This window comes from Giraffa tippelskirchi, chromosome 12 (genome assembly GCF_054371585.1).
Source record: "Giraffa tippelskirchi isolate mGirTip1 chromosome 12, T2T-mGirTip1v1.2.pri, whole genome shotgun sequence".
In the NCBI taxonomy this organism is placed as follows: domain Eukaryota; kingdom Metazoa; phylum Chordata; class Mammalia; order Artiodactyla; family Giraffidae; genus Giraffa; species Giraffa tippelskirchi.
The window spans coordinates 14,802,036-14,824,433 of NC_137286.1; the positions used below are offsets into that span (position 1 = coordinate 14,802,036).

Consider the following 22,398-nt stretch of genomic DNA (forward strand, 5'->3'; position numbering starts at 1 on the left):
TATACATTTAGACTATGTATCATAAGCTATGAGTAGACAAAGCTGTACTAAAGAAGGAGTTATTCCATTTTCAATTAGAATTTAAAGGAATATTGTAGAACAAGATCTGAAAATTAAATGATTTCTTACCCTTAGCTTCTCCAGTAAGATCAAGTCCAAGGCCTGTTAGAAAAGCATGAATTCAAGGTAGGGAAGAAGCTGAGGATGTGATTGTTAAATCTTTTAAGAGTTTAGAAACAAATAAAAGGTCTTGAAAAGTTCTTAAGCAATTATAAACAATAAACAATTGTTTAAACAAAAAAATGCTTAGACAATAAGCTTCTAAGAATCTTAAACAACAAGGCCCTTAAGACTATTAAGGACCTTGTCCCACAGTAGCCTTGCAGGGAGCCCCAGGTAGAAAAGAACTTATCTTGAAGGTGTTTGTGTTTTTATCTAATGGTATAAATTACAAATTGACACACAAAAAACCCCACAAAGTTTTCATAGTAATTATTTCTCTGAAAAAAAAAAATAGACCGTACAAAATGAAAAGTATATTTTGGATCCTCAAATTTCTGTGGATGAGAAGCAGGCTGAATAGGCTGCTAAGCTGCAAAAATGGGACAATTCTATAGAGAAGGAAAAATGACTTAGAGGGCAAAACCAAGAACTCAGAAGGAAGAGCTAAAAATCATGGAAAGCCATTTCCAGAGAGCAGGATTGGGCCCTGGTCATGAACTGGTAACACATATCCAGCTGGATTTTAGAATTTCAATGAATTGAGTGACTTCCAATGGATTGGTGGCTTAAATGGATGTTTATTATAATTATCCTATGCCTATCCCACCACTATATTTTTTTCTTAATATATGTATTTTATTGAAGTATAGTTGACTTACAATGTTTCCAGTGCACAACAAGGTGATTCAGGTATACATATATACATGTATTATTTTTGAAGTTATTCTCCATTATAAGTTATTACAAGATATTGACTATAGTTCCCTGTGCTATACAGTAAACCTTTGTGGCTTGTTGCATATGTATTTTTCAAAATTAGAAATCTAGCATTCTATTCATCCTAAGTCAAATAAGTAGAATCAAAATGTCATAAATTTTTTAGTTAGGCAAAACTTCATAAGCTTTCTAAAATATATATATTATGCATGTTATTTATATATGTGTATGGAAAAGCTTTTCTACTGTGGTTGATAAAAGTCTGAGAAAGATTACAAAAAAAAAAAAGAGGAGACGGAGAAATTGGAAAACATAAACTAGATGAAATAGGAGCCCTGAATATGAAATAGAAAAAATGAAACAAACTAGATAGAAGTAAAAGATCATCATATAGTCCAGTTGTTTTTAAACATGGCTGCTCATTAGAAATATATTTAAAGCTTTGGTGAAATAAGAGCAATACCTGGGCATTTGTATTTTTCAAAAAATTCCAAGATAATTCTGATATGCATCTGGATTTTAAAAAGTGATTACAGGATTTTCTATCAAATGGTAGTTTTGGTGATATACAATTCTGTTATTTTTGTTGACCAGTCCTGATACAATGGTATTAAATAGGTAATAGTTACATAATCAGGAGAAGGCAATGGCACCCCACTCCAATACTCTTGCCTGGAAAATCCCATGGATGGAGGAGCCTGGTGGGCTGCAGTCCAGGGGGGTCACTACGAGTCGTACACAACTGAGCGACTTCACTTTCACTTTTCACTTTCATGCATTGGAGAAGGAAACAGCAACCCACTCCAGTGTTCTTGCCTGGAGAATCTCAAGGATGGGGGAGCCTGGTGGGCTGCCGTCTATGGGGTCGCACAGAGTTGGACACGACTGAAGTGACTTAGCAGCAGCAGTAGCAGCAGTTATATAATCACAATAGTAAAAGAAATTTATCAGTTTTCACAATCAATAGCCAGACAAAAAAAGATTATTATGATTGCAAGTCATAATGGGAACATGATTAACCTAACAATATAAAATAATTACACACAATTTGGGGGATGAAGCAGAGTGATGTGGTAAGTGGAAATGCATACGTGCTCATGTTTTCATCTGCCCAGCCAGTCTATGTCTTTTAGTTGGTGCATTTAATCTATTTACATTTAATGTAATTATCAATGTGTATGATCCTGTTATCATTGTCTTAATTGTTTTGGGTTTATTTTCTACAGGTCTTTTCCTTCTCTTGTGTTTCCTGCCTAGAGAAGTTCCTTTAGCATTCATTGTGTGGTAGTGAATGGTTTGGTGGTGCTGAATTCTCTTAACTTTTGCCTGTCTGGAAAGCTTTTGATTTCTTCATCAAATCTGAAGGACAGTCTACTGGGTAGAGTATTCTCGATTGTAGGTTCTTCCCTTTCATCACTTTAAATATATTATGCCATTTCCTTCCGGCTTGTAGAGTTTCTATTGAGAAATCAGCTGATAACCTGATGGGAGTTCCCTTGTATGTTTTCTTTCATTTTTCCCTTATTGTTTTTAATATTTTGTCTTATTTTTAATTTTGGTCAGTTTGATTACTGTATGTCTCAATGTTTTCCTCCTTGGGTTTATCCTGCCTGGGATTCTCTGTGCTTCCTGGACTTGGTTGACTATTTCCCTTTCCCATTTTAGGGAAGTTCTCAGCTATTAACTCTCCAAATATTGTCTCAGGTCCTTTCTCTTGCTCTTCTCCTTCTGGGACCCCTATAATGCAAATGTTGGTGTGTTTAAAGACCCAGAGGTCTCAGGCTGTCTTTATTTTTTTTCATTCTTTTCTCTATGTTCTGTTCTGTGGCAGTGAATTCCACCATTCCATCCTCCAGATCATTTATCTGTTCTTCTGCCTCAGTTATTCTGCTATTAATTCCTTCTAGTATATTATTCATCTCTGTTTGTTCTTTAGTTCTTCTAGTTCTTTGGTAAATATTTCTTGCATCTTCTCTATTGTTTTCCCGAAATCCTGGATCATCTTCACTATCGTTATTCTGGATTCTTTTTGGAAGGTTGCTATCTTCATTTCATTTAGTTATTTTTCTGTGTTTTTTTTTCTTGTCCCTTCATCTGGGACATAACTTTCTCATCCTGATTATCCTTTTTCATCCTGATTATCTTTCTGAAATATGGTTTTTGTTCTAGCTGCTGTGGGACTGTCTTGCTTCTTCTGTCTGCCCTGTGATGGAGGAGGCTAAGAGACTTATGTAATCCTACTATTGGGAGGGACTGGGAAAAACTGGGTTTGCTCTGGTGGGCAGAGCCTTACTCAGTAAAACTTTAATCCAATTATCTGCTGATGGGTGGGGTTGCACTCCCTCCCTGATAGTTTGGCCCAAGGCGACCTAGCCCTGGGGTCTCTGGGCTCTATGGCAATCTCCATAGATTGGTTAATGGCAATCTCCAAGAGGACTTATGCCAAGGGGGACCTTCCAGGACTGCTGCTGCCTGTGCCTCCTTCCCTGTGGTGAGCTCCTGCTGACCCAGGCCTCCACAGGAGACCCTCCAACACTAGCAGGTAGTTTTGGTTCAGTCTCCTGTGGAGTCACTGCTCCTCTTCTCTTGGTCCTGATACAGGTGAGATTTTGTTTGTGCCCCCCAAGACTAGAGTCTCTGTTTCCCCCAGTCCCATGGAAGTCCTGCAATCAAATCCCCCTGGCCTTCAAGGTCAGATTCCCTGGGGATTCCCAGTCCTTTTGTCAGATCCCCAGGCTGGGAAGCCTGACATGGGGGTTCAGAACTTTCACAACAGTGGGAGAACTTCTTGGGTATTACTGTTCTCCAGTTTGTAGGTCACTTACCCAGTGGGTATGGGATTTGATTTTATCATGATTGCACCCCTCCAATCTGTGATTGCCCACTGTAGTCTTGCTTTGGCTTCTTTGTCTTTGGACATGGAGTTATGTTTTGATGGTGGGTTCCAGCGTCCTCATGTTTGATGGTTGTTCAACAGCTAGTTGTGATTTTGGTGCTATCCCCACCACTGTATTTTGGATATGTGTAGGGCAGATAACTTGTCTCTTTACTTTGCAGGTTTTCAAATCAATATATGAACACAGGAAACAGCATGGAGCCTCATCCATGCTTGGGCTTGATTAAGGATCAGAGCCTAGACTTTGAACCTATCTTGATGCCATAGGGGTGAGGCTTTTGGAGAATCTTGGGAAGAGGTGAATACATATTGCAGGAGGGAAGGCTATAAATAATTTTTGGCCAAAGAGAAGACCGTGGCAATTTAAAATTGTTTCCACATTCTTTGGCATTCCTCCCATCTAGAGGTTTATGTTCTTTCTCATTAAAATGCATGAGCTTGTGATTGCTTCAACTAATAGAACAGGGCAGAATTAATGCTTTGTGAATTCTGGATCTAGGTCATAAAAGACAATGTAGATTCTATCTTATTTGCTTAAATTCTTGCTCCTTACCTATCACTGCTATCCTTAGAAAGATCCACTATCCAGGTTGACCTTTGGTTAGCATCTGGAAATTAATATTTCAAGAGGTCTTCCCTAACTGATAAGGACCACCCTAACTGATAAGAGTGGCTCATTGTGCCTAAACTGTGTAAACAATGATGGTTAATGCTGAACACTTGCTTTCCTTCTGGGAATCTGGAATTTTGGATTGTGCTAGGCAGAGTGTGCTATGTGACTAGGTCCCAATAAAAACCTTTGGCACTGAGTCTCTAGTGAGATTCTTTGGTAGATAACATTTCACACATGTTACCATAACTTGTTACCAGAAAAATTAAGCAAGTCCTTTGACTCTAATGGGGGAGGTCTCTTGGAAGCTTGTTCTGATTTCCTCCAAACTTTGCCCCATACATCATTTTCCTTTGCTAATTTTGCTTAATATCTTTATGCTATAAGAATTCATTACCATCAGTATGATTATGCTGAATCCTGTGAGTCCTCCTGTCAAATCACTGAACCTGGAGATGGTCTTGGGGACTCAACACAGTAAGCCTTAACACTGGATAGAATGATTCCTCCCACTTTATTCTTTTACAAAAAAAAATTTTTTTAAGGCTATTTTAGGTCCTGTGCCTTTCTGCACAAATTTTAGAATATGCTTGTCTTTGTCTACTAAAAAATGAAATGCATTTTGATAGAAATTTAATTAAATCTATTGATCAATTTGGGAAGAATTGACATCTTTACCAAATTTAATCTTACAATCCATGAACACAGTATGGCTCCTATTTATTTAGGTCTTCTTTAATTTCTTTTATCAGCATTTTGTAATTTTCAAGATACTGATTCATATACATTTTGTTAGATTTATACTTAAGTAACTGGTTTCCTTTGAAGCAATTGTAAATGGTAATAATTAAAATTTCAGTTTCTACATGTTTATGGTTAGTATGAAGCTTATTTTTAAATTATTTTACACTTTTAAAAAGTATTTTCAAAGTGGTATAAGATTATCTTTTAGGACAAGATTAGCCCTACTCCTAATACAGCCCTACTCCAGTATTTTTATGAGGTCTCTACTGAATGTTCAGGATTTTTAGTAAGGTCTCTCCACTCTGGAGATCAGAATTCATACAGCTCCCAGACTTGGGTGAACACTAGTAGTAGTTCAGTTCAGCAGCCTAGTTGTTTTCTTTTTTCCAATAGTAGTTCTTTGTGAAGCTTTGTAGATTCTGTGTGTGTGTGTGCACGCATACACCTTAATATTAATACTTGGCAGATGTCTAGATCTTTCTCTCTGGGCAGCTGTCTTCTCTTTCTGGTATTTTGTCTCACAACTTCCATCAACTTTGTCAATTATACCTAGTAAAGATGGAAAAAAGATAGCATTAGTAGTCAGATATTATATCCATTGATTTCTTACACCTTCCTTCTTACTCTACTTAATTTTTTTAAATTGACATATAATTGACATAAAGGGCTTCCTAGGTGGCTTAGTGGTAAAGAATCCACCTGCTGATGCAAGAGGCGTCTGTTCAATGCTTGGGCCAGGAAGATCCCCTGGAGAAGGAAATGGCAACCCACTCCTGTATTCTTGCCTGGGAAATCCCACGGACAGACGAACCTGGCGGACTGTAGTCCATGGTGTCAAAAAGAGTCAGACATGACTTAGCGACTAAGCGTACATACATACATGCAATTGACATAAAACATTGGCTCAGTTGGTAAAGAATCTGCCTGCAATGAAAGAGACTTGGGTTCAATCCCTGGTTCGGGAAGATCCCCTGGAGGAGGGCAGGGGAACCCACTCCAGTATTCTTGCCTGGAGAATCCCCATGGACAGAGGAGTCTGGTAGGCTACAGTCCATAGAGGTGCAAAGAGTCGGACATGACTGAAGCAATTTAGCATGCACGGACGCACATACAACATAATGATTTGGTATTTATATATATTGCAAAATGATCACCACAATAGTCTAGTTAACATCCATCACTATATATAGTTACAAATTTTATTCCCCTTGCCTTAATATTTCAAGAGTGGAAGCAGAACTGAAAATACTTCCTCATCAGTCTTTAATCCTACAAGATGTGGCCTGAGAATATGATTATGGTCAAGCTCTAGAAATTACTTGATTACTGCTTGGTGCCTCTGTGGTGATCTGTCTCCTGATTTGGTATCCAAGGTGATCCCAGTGATGATATATGATCACTAGTTTTTCTTTCTATTTGAAATCCTTAGAGGGGTCTTCTTTTAGGAGATGATAATATGAAACAGCAAAAATTCCTACAACTGTTCAGGATATAAAGACTGTAGAACAACTCTCCCTTGACATAACATATAAATTATCCTGTGGAAATGATTGGCCTAAACTTTGTCGTCATAGTGCAAGTTTCAAATGAGTATATTCGGATGTAAAAGAATCATTGTGTGTGTGTGTTTAGTCGCTCAGTCATGTGTGATTCTTTTGTAACCCCATGAACTGTAGCCCGCCAGGGTCCTCTGTCCATGGGATTTTCCAGGCAAGAATACTGGTACGAGTTCCCATTTCCTTCTCCAAGGGATAGTCCTGATCCAGGGATCGAACCCACGTTTCCTGCTTGGCAGGCGGATTCTTCACCGCTGCACCACCAGGGAAGCCCCCAAAGAATCATTACGACTTTGCAAATAGTTGAAAAGTGCCTTGACTGTCCCACCACATTGCCTCAGAGAATTGTCCAAGGTCTTCTGGCCAGAGGTTTCCTATATCACCAACTTGAAACTGAGGCTTTGATGTCAGGGTTTTAAAAAGATGTTGGGACTTCCCTGGTAGTCCAGTGGTTAAGACTTCCAATGTCCAGGTGTGGGTTTGGTCCCTGGTTGGGGAGCTAAGATTCCACATGCCTTGAGGCCAAAAAGCCAAAAATAAAACAGAAACCGTATTGGAACAAATTCAATAAAGACTTGAAAAATGATCCACATAAAAAAATCTTAAAAAAAAATAGAAAGATGCTTTTACTTTGCACTTGCTAAAATGGATTAGTTTATCAATTTGTACGAGTACAGATGTAAAAGGACAGAGAGGCAAAGAGATGCAGGAACATGACTTGGCTTTGTGTGCCATTTAACACAGACATTTGCATTAAATGTCCGTTACTACACACTCCGGTTCTTATGCTAGTTTCATAATAAAGAACTGGGGGAGCATTAAACATGTATTTGTGATTATAATACTCTTCCCAGTAAAATTTCTATCAGTAGTATTAAGAAAAGTCACTAAATGCTATAAAACTGTTTAAAATGTATTTTATTGATTTTTCTATTAGAGAAACAGAGTTTACTTGGGGGTGGTGTAGGGAAACGTACCTGTTTCCTTTGTAGGATTCTAGACTGAAAGTTTCCATGCAATTCAAATAGCTCATGTGATCAGCCAATTTAAAATCTGGAGTTTGTTTTTTGTAATAGAATAGATTAGTGGCTATCCATACTGGTTAGGGTTCATGATTATTTGTGGAATTAAGAAAAATACAGATGTGAGGATTCCACCCCTATAGATGCTGAAATAGTGGTTTTGGTTGGATCTTAGAAATCTGTATTTAAAAAGAAAACTTTTTATGAAATAGCTTTATTTCCTGGTTTGAGAACTATACAGAGTTGGAGTATACATATTAATTAGTAAGAAGAGTTAGCTTGAAGCAAGACTGTATTAGTAATGACCCTTTGGTTATAAGCAAATGTCAGAAACCCAAAAAAGCCTGAGCAGAGTGGGATTCTTTGGCTCTTGTAACTGGAAATTTCAGGGTGAAGCTGGCAGGGGTGCTCCAAGACCGTCCAGTGGTGGTGGTTTAGTTGCTAAGTTGTGTCTGACTCTTGTGACTCCATGGACTATAACTCGCCAGGATCCTTTGTCCATGGGATTTTCTAGGCAAGAACACTGCAGTGGGTAGCTTTTTCCATCTCTAGGGGACCTTCCTGACCCAGGGGTTGAACCCACGTCTCCTGCATTGGCAGGCGGATTCTTTACCAATGAGCAACCAGGGAAGCCCTCTACAAAGGGGCCCAAATGATATCATTAGATTTCTCTTTCCTTTCTTCCTTCTTACCAATAGGCCCTTTCATGTGATGTGAAAGGTGGCTTCTGACAGCTATAATCTTTCATTTTATTGTTTATGACTCAAAAGGAAGACACTTTCCCTCTCCCATTATCCTTACATAAAATTGCATGGTCCACTCTGGCCCTGCTTGGCTCGTGTAACTTTGACCAGTCACGGTGAAAAGGAGGATGGTCATGTGATTAGCTGGGGATCAGACAGGGTCCTGTAATAACTAGTTTCATCAGAACCACATAGGAAGAAGGCAAAGTTTTTCAGTGGAAGAAAGTATGTTGGGGTGATTAAAAACACAAATATCCTCTACTGAGGCCCCCCTGTCTGAATACATCGTAAAACTTCAGGTGGTGATTTATCACAGGGACTTTCTTTTTCTTTCTTTCCTCTTTTTTTTTTTAAACTGATTCCGTATTTTTATAGATTATACTCCATTAAAAGTTATTTCAGAACAAAATACTTCCCTGTGCTGTACAATGTATCCTTGTTGCTTATATATTTTATACATAGTAGTTTGCCTCTCCCAATCCCATACCCCTATCTTGCATCCCGGCTTCCTTCTCCCTACTGGTAATTACTAGTTTGTTTTCTGTATCTGTGAGTCTATTTCTGATTTGCTATATTCATTCTTTGTTTTATTTTTAGATTACACATATAAGTGATATCAAACACTATTTGTCTTTTTCTGACTTTTCATTAAACATAATATTCTGTAGGTCCATTCGTGTTGCTGCAAATGTCAGAATTTCATTCTTTTCTATGGCTGAGTGATATTTCATTGTATAAATATACCACATCTTTGTTTTTATCCATTTGTGTGTTGATAGACACTTGGATTATTTCTTTATGTTGCTATTGTAAATAGTGCTGCTATTAACTTGGCGGTACATGTATCTTTTCAAATTAGTGTTTTTATTTTTTTCCAGATATATACCCAGGAGTGAAACTGTGGGATCACAATGTAGTGCTATTTTTTTTTTTTTTGAGAAACCACCATACTGTTTTCCATGGTTGCTGTCTTTTTAAAACTGGTACATCCTTCTCCTTTTGCATCTTGAATTGTGTTGAGCTGTCCAGACAAGACTCTCTCTCTTTTTCCCCACTTCCATGCCTGCTACTGGGTGGTTGAATAATGGTAGATTCTGTTTTCTCTTCAGACCTTGCCATTTTAAATTGGGGGGAGGAGATGGGAAGTCTTATTTAGACTGTCAGAAATCACTAAGTCACATTCTTCAGTCTAGCTTCTGTCAGACTTTAGCATTAGGACTTATCAAGTGCTGGCTTTACTGTTAATAAAGTGGTGATTTTCCTTACTGGTTACTGTTCCTTAACTGTAGCTTTCTTGGCTGGAAAATGTATAGGCAGAAGTTCAGTTCAATTCAGTCACTCAGTCGTGTCTGACTCTTTGTGATCCCATGGACTGCAGCACACCAGGCTTCCTTGTCTATCACCAACTCCTGGAGCTCACTCAAACTCATGTCCATCACGTCAGTCATGCCATCCAGCCATCTCATCCTCTGTCATCCCCTTCTCCTCCCTCCTTCAATCTTTCCCAGCATCAGGGTCTTTTCCAATGAGTTGGTTCTTCGCATCAGGTGGCCAAAGTATTGGAGTTTCAGCTTCAGCATCAGTCCTTCCAATGAATATTCAGGACTGATTTCCTTTACGATGGACTGGTTGGATCTCCTTGCACTCCAAGGGACTCTCAAGAGTCTTTTCCAACACCACAGTTCAAAAGCCTCAATTCTTCAGCACTCAGCTTTCTTTATAGTCCAGCTCTCACATCCATACATGACTTCTGGAAAAAACCATAGCTTTGACTAGATGGACCTTTGCTGGTAATGCAAAGGTCCTCTGCTTTTTAATATGCTGTCTAGGTTGGTCATAGCTTTTCTTCCAAGGAGCAGAAGAGGTGAGTGCTAAGGCAAGATCTGAACTTAATACCAGTCTAACATCATCTAAACTTCAACTTGAATTTCTAAATATTGCTGTTCACTGTGGGGCTGAGTGAGAAAAAACAGTCTGGAATTTAGAGTCGAAGTGCTGTGTGGGAAGGCTTGGTCTTGTGTGTGGTGTGATGGCAGCTGGTTTACATTGTGGCAGCCCAGCTGTAGCAGATGGTATTGCTGGCATGGAGCCATGGTTGGTTTGGAAAGAAAAAGTATTCATTCTAGAGTCAGGATGGGTTTGACTGAGACCAAAGCCTGAGCCAGCAGGGATCTGGGCTTTCCCAGGGAGACAAGTATTTGGTTGGGATGAGGAGAAACTCTTTAGGTGCTTGTTAATTCGCAGAGATGGTTTCAGATGTATGAGCAGAGCACATACAGAAAGAGCAAACCCTTGCTGGGCCCAGAGAAACCTGATTTCAAAATGGCAGAGCTTTGGTGCTTAGGCTTTTTAAGAAAATATTTTGCAATTAAGCAGCACTAGCCCGCTCTCTTCCATACCTTGTGCCTCCGGTTTTTCAGCAAAGGCAAGTTTTGTTCTCCAGGGAAGATTAGATTCAAAAGAGATGAGATGGTAGCAAGGGATTATTCTTTATTTGGATTTTAATTTTTCTGATGCTGCCTTTGGAGTCGTGAAGATTCACCAAAGACTTGGAGATTGAAAAACTGAGGAAAACCAGCTTTGCAGAGGAGCCCTTGGCAGAGATTGTTGCTTTTCCTTGGACTCCTAAGAATAAAAGAAGACAACAGCTACCTTACAGATGACCAAAGCCTTGAGTTTCTGTAAGCCTGTATTTAATTGAATTCACTTGCATTTAAAATTATAAGCTGTAGTCTCCAAATGTTTTGCAAGGACTGACCAGCATCTTGCCGAGACAGAAACCACAGAGGGTTGTCTGTTTTCTCTTGCTGCTTCTCTCTATCTTGCTTTTCTCAGATAACACCAAATTTTTACTGTGGTTTGTGGAAGGTAACAGCAACTTAGGAAATTTTCTTTGCCTGGGAAATGCCGCTGAGGCAGTTATCACATTTGGTTCTAAATTTTAAGAGTTAGTGGGTGGCACTGATATTCATGTGTGTTTTACTGATTTGCTGAAGATGAGTAAAGAGATACCTGATGATTGAGGTAGGGTTAATTTAACTTTGGTGGTGCTGAAGGAGCAACATTCTAGTTTTTCCTCTGATTGTTTGAAAGGTAAATATTCTTTTACTGTTCCTTTAGCAATTACCCTAGAAATTACAACATGCATTTTTGACCCATCAAAGTCTAATGCTAATTTATACTGTTACTTTTCTCCTAAATGATGTCAGAACCTCATAACACTTTAACTCCCCCTTGATGTATATGCTATTTTTATTGCTATTTTAATTCTATATACTTTTGAAACCCCATATAAATTATTATAATTGATTAAATATTCACTTAAATTCACCCACATATTTATCATGCTCATTACTTTTTATTCCTTCAAAATCTGTCCTTTCATTTGAGACCACACTTCCTCATGTTCACGCAGTTTATTCCAAAGTGTTCTTCAGGTAGCCAAGTTGTCTGGGAGAGGTTTGATATACTCCAGCATCATAGAATCTGGCAAAGAACTGAGGTCAGAGAGGCTACCCACTTCCTCCTGAAGGCAGAATATGCCAGTGCTGGTCCTGGTTTGGCTGCATTCTGTAGAAAGGCGGTCTCTGTAGCTCTCCTGAACCTGTGCGGGTGCTGCTTTCATGACCCAAGGCATGCATAACGGACAGCTGGATATGGGCTCAGGGCCTGTGAGAGCTTTATGTTTCTAAGAGAGTCAGTACGTGGACAGAAATGGTTACTCTAATGGTGTATAGCACAGGGCTGAGAAGAGCAGTTACTTGCATAAGAAATTGATGGACAACTTATGGCCATGGTAGGTGGATCCAGAGACTCCTGGAGACTTGAGAGGAGGTTGCTAAAATTTCTGTAGTGAAGAATTATCTGGGACACTAATGAGAATACCTCTTGTATTGCAATTTGGATAGATTCTAGAGTCTTTTGTTGGGTAGTGACCATTGAAGGTAGGCTGATTGTCAAGTGATAGTACGTGTGCTTAGTCACTCAATCGGGTACAACTCTGCAACCTACTGGACTGTAGACCACCAGGCTCCTCAGACCATGGGATTTTTCAGGCAAGAATACTGGAGTGGTTGCCATTTCCTTCTCCAGGGGATCTTAAATTGGCTTAATTAACATTTATAAATGAGGAATATGTTGATTCCAGAACCCAAAAAGATCTAAAAATTACTGTGGATTGTTTCTTGGCAAAGTCAGGGATAATAATGGCCCTTAATTTACCAAATACTTGGTAACTCCCCTAGAAGTATAGGGGATACTTTGTTAAAAATGCAGTGGTATCTCTAGTAATAATCAAGTCTATGAAAGTTTGCACTTAATCAGGTACTGAGTTAATTCAGAACCTATGTTATATAAGCACAAAAGCCAATCAGTGTCCTTTTATCTTTCGTTATAAATTTTGGATTTTCATTTTGGTCAAATTGTAGATCTTTGTTTCAGGTTTTTTGTTTGTTTGTTTTTTGTTGTTGGTTTCCTTGCCCTGTATCCAAGCTTCTTTCTTTTTAATTTATTTATAGTGGGGTGTGTGTCTGTGTATTCTTCAAGGACAGGGGAGAGTCCTCTAACCTGCTCATATTTATGAATTTCTCCAGAGAGTCTCAAATTAGTATCACCAAAGTTAGGGGCTTCCCCTGTGGCAGTGGTTGTATTTATAGGGTTTAAGGACTCCAGTCTTACGTCAGGTTTGACTGTACCATGGCTGTTACCTCAAGCATACCCTGAAATTTTTTTTTTTCATGTAGCCCTGAGTATTAGCATATTATTTATGACACAGGCACATGTAGCACAGCAACAGAAGTATTTAAAGGTCCTGGTGAGCAATTTGCTCTCAAGAGTGAGGACCTCACTCAGCATATCACATAGTGACTGTATTTTCTCTGTTCTCTCTTTCTCTTTCCCTCCTTCCTACTCTTCTTTCCTCCCTATCTGACTGTGTAATGACTGTTCTTTCCTGTGTGACCACTGTATCTTGCATGGAGGTGTAGTCTTTCCCCTGAGCACTTTCTAAATTGGTTGAGACACCACCGATTGGTAACAGGGTGAGAGTCTTTCCCCAGAGCTTAGGACAAGTCAAAACTTCATTCTAAGACACACAGATAGATCTGGGCTGAGACAGCTGAACCCAGGCCACTTTATGGAGGGCCCCAGCACTGTACTCCTTTCCCTAAATGCCAAATATCCAAACTTCTGACTTAAATAGGCTAAATCTATAACAGAGACTTGGTAAGACTTTACTCATGTAGCACAATGAAGAATAATTCAAAGTGTAAGCTTGCCAGGAAGCAATGAAGACATCTTGCACACTCAATGCAGTTGTTTGTACCTAGTTAATAGGCCAAGAGTGAGAGAAGATAGACTCCAGTGGTGCTGGTGAATACCTCAGTTATCCTGATCACACTGCCAATTTTTGTGACCATTCCACATATAGAGCTGGATGTCCACTCAAAATCTGGTTTGGGTTTCAAGACATGATACCACACACACACCAACAGAGTAGGAAAACAACAGTATTGTTACTTGTTAATACATAAAGAATTTTTCTTTTTCTCTAAGTACAACACAGGCTTCTCAAGCTTATTTGAAAATATGTTGGGAGAACAAGGAAAGGAGACTTATTAGTGATTTTTATTGAGGTCAGGAGATGGGGTCAGACTTCCTGCATTTAAGCAGAGACTTATGTTTGAATCTCCTGATGGCGCCCGAGAGGAGCACATGGACTTTCTCATCAGCTTGCTCAGATGTGGGACAGGAGGGAAGAGAGAGAGAGGAAAGGCTTAAAAGCTGTCAACAGTGAAACATCAAAAAGGAAGTCAAACTTGGTTAGTTTTTAGCTCTAACATTTAGGTCTTTGATCCACTTGAGTTAATTTTTATATATGGTGTAAGGTAGGGGTCCAACTTCATTTTTTTGAGTGTGCGTATCTATTTGTTTCAATGCCATTTACTGAAGGGGAGGAGGGCATGGCAACCCATTCCAATATTCTTGCCTGGAGAATCCCATGGACAGAGGAACCTGGTGCGCTGCAGTCGACGGGGCTTCAGAGTCAGACACGACTGAAGCGACTTAGCTTGCATGCATGCATTTACTGAAGAGACTATTGTTTTCAGTTTAACTGAAAAGTCCAACAATGAGAAGTATCCTTTTCTTGCCCACCCATTAATAACTTGGTAATTTTAAATTTTTTGGCTGCACTGAGTCTTCATTGCTTTGTGAGGGCTTTCTCTAGTTGTGGCAAGCAGGGGCTACTCTTTGTTGCAGTGTGTGGGCTTCTCATTGCAGTCACTTCTCTTGTTGTGGAGCACAGGCTCTAGGCACATGGGTTTCAATAGTTGCAGCACACCGGCTCGGTAGTGGTGGCATGCAGGCTCTCGGGTATGCAGGCTTCAGTAGTTGTGGCACACAGGCTCAGTAGTTATGGCTTACTGGCTTAGTAGCTCCACAGCATGTAGAATCTTCCTGGAGCAGGGGTCAAACCTGTGTCCCCTGCATTGGCAAATGGATTCTTATCCACTGTACCACCAGGGAAGTCCAGTATTTGGTATATTATATCTCATTTGGCTGTGCGTCCTATGTGTACTGTCAGTTGAGAAAGGTAAATGGCAGAGAGGTGAGTGGTAGGATTCAGGCATGACCGAATCCCTTGAAATAGAATGGCAACCTCACACCCCCCACCTCCCCCAACCCAGGCCTTTGAAAAACTAGGACAAGTATCCTGGACACAGACTACTGACTTACTCCCTATCTGAACTTTCAAGCATGAATTTTAAATCGCTGAATTTTGTCTATTTTTGAGATCCGGCAGTCTCACCTCAAGTTCATTTTGGTAATAACTGAGTCTAGAATTATGCCTGAGCCTGCTGTGTGTCTTGAATAATCTCTTGAATTTTACAAAATTTCTGCATTTAGCCTGGTTATTCCCTCCAGAACCTACCAGGCAGATCACTCACCAGGTCTTGGCTCTTTTTCCTCATGTTGCTGCAAATGTTCCTTCCTGCTTGTGCTCCAATTTTGAACTATAATGTTAATAGCCAACAGTTAATATGTATTACACTACACTAAGAGCTTCTAATATGTGATCCAAATGCTAACTGGGGTGGTAGTCTTGATTCTTGGCATCTAGATAATATTATCTTACATCTCTATTATATGTCCTGTGGAAGCCCAAAGCTCTCCCAAGGGTGTACAAATTCTTGTTTGTGATATTCCTCAAAACTTTTTGCTTAGTTGTCTCTGGATTATCTAGCTAGCTCATGTGTGTGTTCTTACTCCAGCCATGACCCAGATGTGACTCAACTCTGCACTCTCAAAGGCATTTTTGTGTGCAGTTGACTTCACTCAAGACTTGGGAAGGGTGAGGAAGAGCTTATATGTTCAGTTCAGTTCAGTTGCTCAGTCGTGTCCGACTCTTTGCGACCCCATGAATTGCAGCACGCCAGGCCTCTCTGTCCATCACCAACTCCTGGAGTCTACCCAAACCCATGTCCATCGAGTCGGTGATGCCATCCAACCATCTCATCCTCTGTCGTCCCCTTCTCCTCTCGCCCCCAACCCCACCCAGCATTAGGGTCTTTTCCAATGAGTCAACTCTTCGCATGAGGTGGCCAAAGTATTGGAGTTTCAGCTTCAACATCAGACCTTCCAGTGAACACCCAGGATTGATCTCTTTAGGATGGATTGATTGGATCTCCTTGCAGTCCAAGGGACTCTCAAGAGTCTTCTCCAACACCACAGTTCAAAAGCATCAATTCTGCGGCGCTCAGCTTTCTTCACCGTCCAACTCTCACATCCATACATGACCACTGGAAAAACTATAGCCTTGACTAGACGGACTTTTGTTGGCAAAGTAATGTCTCTGCTTTTAAAAATGCTATCTAGGTTGGCCATAACCTTCCTTCCAAGGAGTAAGCGTCTTTTAATTTCATGGCTGCAGTCACCATCAGCAGTGATTCTGGAGCCCAAAAAAATAAAGTCGGACACTGTTTGCACTGTTTCCCCATCTATTTGCCATGGAGTGATGGGACCAGATGCCACGATCTTAGTTTTCTGAACGTTGAGCTTTAAGCCAACTTTTTCACTCTCCTCCTTCACCTTCATCAAGAGGCTCTTTAGTTCTTCCTCACTTTCTGCCATAAGGGTGGTGTCATCCGCATATCTGAGGTTATTGATATTTCTCCTGGCAATCTTGATTCCAGCTTATGTTTCTTCCAGCCCAGCGTTTCTCATGATGTACTCTGCATTTAAGTTAAATAAGCAGGGTGACACTATACAGCCTTGACATACTCCTTTTCCTATTTGGAACCAGTCTGTTGTTCCATGTCCAGTTCTAACTGTTGCTTCCTAACCTGCATACAGGTTTCTCAAGAGACAGGTCAGATGGTCTGGTATTCCCATCTCTTTCAGAATTTTCCACAGTTTATTGTGATCCACACAGTCAAAGGCTTTGGCATAGTCAATAAAGCAGAAACAGATGTTTTTCTGGAACTCTCTTGCTTTTTTGATGATCCTGCAGATATTGGCAATTTGATCTCTGGTTCCTCTGCCTTTTCTAAAACCAGCTTGAACATCTGGAAGTTCACGGTTCATGTGTTGCTGAAGCCTGGCTTGGAGAATTTTGAGCATTACTTTACTAGCATGTGAGATGAGTGCAATTGTGCGGTAGTTTGAGCATTCTTTGGCATTGCCTTTCTTTGGGATTGGAACGAAAACTGACCTTTTCCAGTCCTGTGGCCACTGCTGAGTTTTCCAAATTTGCTGGCATATCGAGTGCAGCACTTTCATAGCATCACCTTTGAGGATTTGAAATAGCTCAACTGGAATTCCATCACCTCCACTAGCTTTGTTCATAGTGATGCTTTCTAAGGCCCACTTGACTTCACATTCCAGGATGTCTGGCTCTAGGTGAGTGATCACACCATCGTGATTATCTGGGTCATGAAGATCTTTTTTGTACAGTTCTTCTGTGTATTCTTGCCACCGCTTCTTAATATCTTCTGCTTCTGTTAGGTCCATACCATTTCTGTCCTTTATCGAGCCTATCTTTGCATGAAATATTCCTTTGGTATCTCTAATTTTCTTGAAGAGATCTCTAGTCTTTCCCAATCTGTTGTTTTCCTCTATTTCTTTGCACTGATCGCTGAGGAAGGCTTTCTTATCTCTCCTTGCTATTCTTTGGAACTCTGCATTCAGATGGGAATATCTTTCCTTTTCTCCTTTGCTTTTCGCTTCTCTTTTCTTCCCAGCTATCTGTAAGGCCTCCTCAGGCAGCCATTTTGCTTTTTTGCATTTCTTTTCTGTGGGGATTTTCTTGATCCCTGTCTCCTATACAATGTCACGAACCTCTGTCCATAGTTCATCAGGCACTCTGTCTATCAGACCTAGTCCCTTAAATCTATTTGTCACTTCCACTGTATACTCATAAGGGATTTGATCTAGGTCATACCTGAATGGACTAGTGGTTTTCCCTACTTTCTTCAATTTAAGTCTGAATTTGGCAATAAGCAGTTCATGATCTGAGCCACAGTCTGCTCCTGGTCTTGTTTTTGCTGACTGTATAGAGCTTCTCCATCTTTGGCTGCAAAGAATATAATCAATCTGATTTCGGTGTTGACCATCTGGTGATGTCCACGTGTAGAGTCTTCTCTTGTGTTGTTGGAATAGGGTGTTTGCTATTACCAGTGCGTTCTCGTGGCAAAACTCTATTTGCCTTTGCCCTGCTTCATTCTGTACTCCAAGGCCAAACTTGCCTGTTACGCCAGGTGTTTCTTGACTTCCTACTTTTGCATTCCAGTCCCCTATAATGAAAAGGACATCTTTTTTGGATGTTAGTTCTATAAGGTCTTGTAGGTCTTCATAGAACCGTTCAACTTCAGCTTCTTCGGCGTTACTGGTCGGGGCATAGACTTGGATTACCGTGATATTGAATGGTTTGCCTTGGAAACGAACAGAGATCATTCTATCGTTTTTGAGATTGCATCCAAGTACTGCATTTTGGACTCTTTTGTTGACCATGATGTCTACTCCATTTCTTCTAAGGGATTCTTGCCCACAGTAGTAGATATAATGGTCATCTGAGTTAAATTCACCCATTCCAGTCCATCTTAGTTCGCTGATTCCTAGAATGTCGACGTTCACTCTTGTCATCTCCTGTTTGACCACTTCCAGTTTGCCTTGATTCATGGACCTAACATTCCAGGTTCCTATGCAATATTGCTCTTTACAGCATCGGACTTTGTTAGCAATGCAAAAATTCTAATTAAACACTTGATATTCTCCTTTCTTAAAATTTTTTTTGACAACTTCAGCACTATGAATTTTTTTCTAAAATATTTTATTTTGCAATAATTTCAGACTTCCAGAAAAGTTTCAAAAATAGTACAGTGTTCTTGTACATCCATTGTTTTCCAAGTCCAGCAATAATTGGTTATAAATTTTGTTAGTTTTTCTACCACATTTCCTAAGGTTCTAAGCTTAATTCCAGATTTTTTTTTTTTTAAACTCACATTATTTATGGCTGTGCTGGGTCTTTGTTGCAGCACACAGGCTCCTCTTTACTGTGTAAGGACTTTCTATAGTTGCGGCGAGCAGGGGCTACTCTTTAGCTGAGGCTTCTCATTGTGGTGGCTTCTCTTGTTGTGGAGCACAGGCTCCAGGGCACTGGGGCTTCAGTAGTTGTGGTGCACTGGCTCTACAGCATGTGGGCTTCAATAGCTGTGGCTTATAGCCCCACCAGGTCTTAATTGTAGCATGTGGGATCCTAGTTCCTGGACCAGGGATGGAACCTGCGTCCCCTTCATTGGCAGGCAGATTCTTAACCATTGGACCACAAAGGAAGTCCCAATTCCATATTAATTGGAGTTTATTTAAGATTAAAAATTCTGTTTAGGGTGGGTTGGATAACTAAGAAAGCATTATAAGCTCCTCTTTTTCTTGTTATGCCTTGTCCAGACTGTACAGTTTTATTTTCCCTACCTTTCTCCATCTTTACCCTGGGAATAGAAAGAATCACCTGGGAAGGAGAGGGTACTGAAATAAGAATGAGGGAAATGCTGGGACTGTAAACCTCCTTACCTATTCACTGATGATAGAACATGCAGCCTGGAAGGCTAATTTTGATTGTAATATTCCTGATTAGTCCTTGATTAATGAATCCTCTGGGATTGATGGGAAAAAAGAGCTAACAGTTTTTGAGATCCTGACAGTCACTGTGTTAAATCTTCTCTACTTGAAAATATAGGCAGATTAGAGATCCTTTCTATAAAATCTCAATTAAAAAAAAAACTCTAATAAGTGATTAATTTGTGGCAGTCTGGTAACCTGGACATAAGTATTTCAGGGACAGTAGAACTGCTGGTCTCCTGTGGCTTACTTTTGGAGAAGGGAAGATAGGAAGTGGAAGCAGTGGTGGAGGACCCTCTTGGCAGCAGGATCAGGGTGGAGGAAGTGAAAGCAGCAGCAGCAGCAGCAGCAATAATGGTGCACAGGAAGTGTGGAGGTGGAAGAGAAATGCTTGTTCCAGTCAGCTTTCCTCAGGAGGCAGAGCCAGAGGATAGACTTGGATGCAGGTGATTTGGGGAGGTGATTCTTGGAAGCAGGAGAAAAAAGTGTGGTGTTTGCTTGGAATGACAAACAGTGGGGCTGAAGTTGAGTCTGAGATCACAAGGAGCTGTTCATCACTGTTATGACTGAAATCAGAGGTGGGCCTTGAGGATGAGACGTAGACCCTGGAGGCGGTTACTGTTGTCCACACAGGACTGTGTCCTCACGCAGATTGTATTCACATGTATCCCATGGGAAGTCCACCATTTCATTCAGTCTTCAAGGAGATGGCTGATCTTCATATCTATGTCATATTTTCCATATCTATTGTCATATTATCTATGACAATACAGTGGGATAGAGAATAAGCTTTTTAAAAAAATTATTTATTTTTAATCGAAGAATAATTGCTTTACAGTACTGTGTTGGTTTCTACCAAACATCAACATGAATGAATCATAGGTTTAGGAGAATAAGCTTTTGTCTCTGCTGTGGCAGTGGGTCAAAAGGCTATAACTGATATTTTTTCTTCTCTACCACTGTTTTTGTGGGTGTCATATGCTTACTTGGCAGGGTAATTCACACAGATTGTGTCTCTGAGGGGATCTGAGTCTTTGGTTGTCTTGCTCTTATCAGGTATTGGTTCCTGCATTTCCTGTTTGCTGTTATCACTGGATATGAGAGCGCCGGAAGATGCAATGGGATATCCCAGGTACCAATATATCTCTCCATCCTGCCATACTGCAGCAGCAATCCTGGTTCTCATGATGATCAAACTCCATGGCCCCTGGAATATAGGGATTTCTTTCATTGTCTGCTGGGCCACTGACAATTCCAAAGTGATCATGTTGTTAATTGTAGTTTAAAGTTCAGTGCAGTCCTTGCCATGGTCCCTGGTGGAAATAAAGCCTTCTAAGAACCAAAGACTTCTAGTCTGAGAGTCCAACATGGTGGGAAGACTGGAAGTGACTCAGGCTTTGAAGAACATCTGCTATAGGGGAAGACTGTTAGTATTTAAAATGACCAGAAAAGTTTTGAAGGCTGATTTAATTTTTGCCGGGGGAAGGGTGTTGATCTCACTTCACAGATGATATTTTTTCCCTAGTTTTATTGAGTGATGATTGACAAAATTGTATATATTTAAGGCATACAACATGATATTTTGATATATGTATACATTGTGAAACGATCATAATCAAGATAATTAATGTATGTATTACCTCATATAGTTACCATTTTTTTGGTGTGTCAAACGAATATCTCTGGAGTCACTCTTTGTCTGGTGATCTAAAGGTAAATGCTAACTTGTTTTCACCTTGTCCTGTCTCCCATCTAAAGATTATTTTTGTTTGGTAAGAACAGACATCATGAAATAAAATCTGTCTTTGTGAGTTCATGCTGCTATAACAATCTACGATAGACTGGGTGGCTTATTAACAACAGTAGTTTATTTCTAACCATTCAAGAGGCTGTAAGTCAGGGTGTCGGTGTGGTTGAGTTCTCGTGAGGACTCCCTTCCTGGCTCATAGATAGTTGGGTTTTTCCTGTGCCCTCACATGTAGGAAGGATGAAAGAGTTTTCTGGGATCTCTTTTATACGGGCACTAATCCCTTTCATGAGCCCTCCATTCTCATAACCTAATCACCCCAAATGCACCACCTCCTAATGCTATCACATTGGGCGTTAGGGCTTCAACACATGAATTTTGGAAGACAAAAAATAGTTAGTCCATTTATTATACCTTAAACTAAAACTGCTGCTGCTGCTAAGTCGCTTCAGTCATGTCCGACTCTGTGTGACCCCATAGACAGCAGCCCACCAGGCTCCGCTGTCCGCAGGATTCTCTAGGCAAGAGTACTGGAGTGGGTTGCCATTTCCTTCTTCAAAACTAAAACTAGGTAATACAAATGCTAGATAAGTTGTCGTTACCTGCCCCCCCCACCCCCCGACTCAAAGGAGGAGGAAAAAGGAGGAAGAACAAGAGAAGAGTGACTCATTTTGAAGTTGAAAGTATAAGAAACAGTAGAATTCCGTTAACCTCCCCACCCTCTTCCAGCTCACAAAACAAACTCTGGGAGCTTCCCTGGTGGCTCAGTGGTAAAGAATCCAACTTCCAGTGCAGGACACATGAGTTCAATCGCTGGTCTGGGAAGATCCCACATGCTAAGTAGCAACTAAATCTGTGTACCACAACTACTGAGCCTGTGCTCTAGAGCCTGGGAGTCACAGCTACTGAAACTGTGTAGTTTCTAGAGCCCATGTTCTGTAACAAGAGAAGCCATGACAGTGAGAAGCCCATGTACCAAAACTAGAGAGTAGCCCCCAGCTTGTTGCAGCTAGAGAAAAAGCCTGT

At 40.3% G+C, this 22,398-nt stretch overlaps 1 protein-coding gene across 12 annotated transcripts in view; it reads left to right on the forward strand.

Annotated features, from left to right (window-relative positions):
• LOC145529023 (uncharacterized) overlaps positions 1-22,398 on the forward strand; it is a 1,122,255-nt gene that overhangs the window by 2,039 nt on the left and 1,097,818 nt on the right. For all 12 annotated transcript variants that reach the window (XR_014070838.1, XR_014070837.1, XR_014070843.1 and 9 more), the window contains exon 2: positions 20,682-20,757. Coding sequence is in view for 1 of the 12 variants with exons in the window: in XM_081548506.1 (XP_081404632.1) it covers positions 20,739-20,757 (19 nt within the window). In the remaining 11 variants the exon portion in view is untranslated. The remainder of the gene's footprint in view (positions 1-20,681; positions 20,758-22,398) is intronic.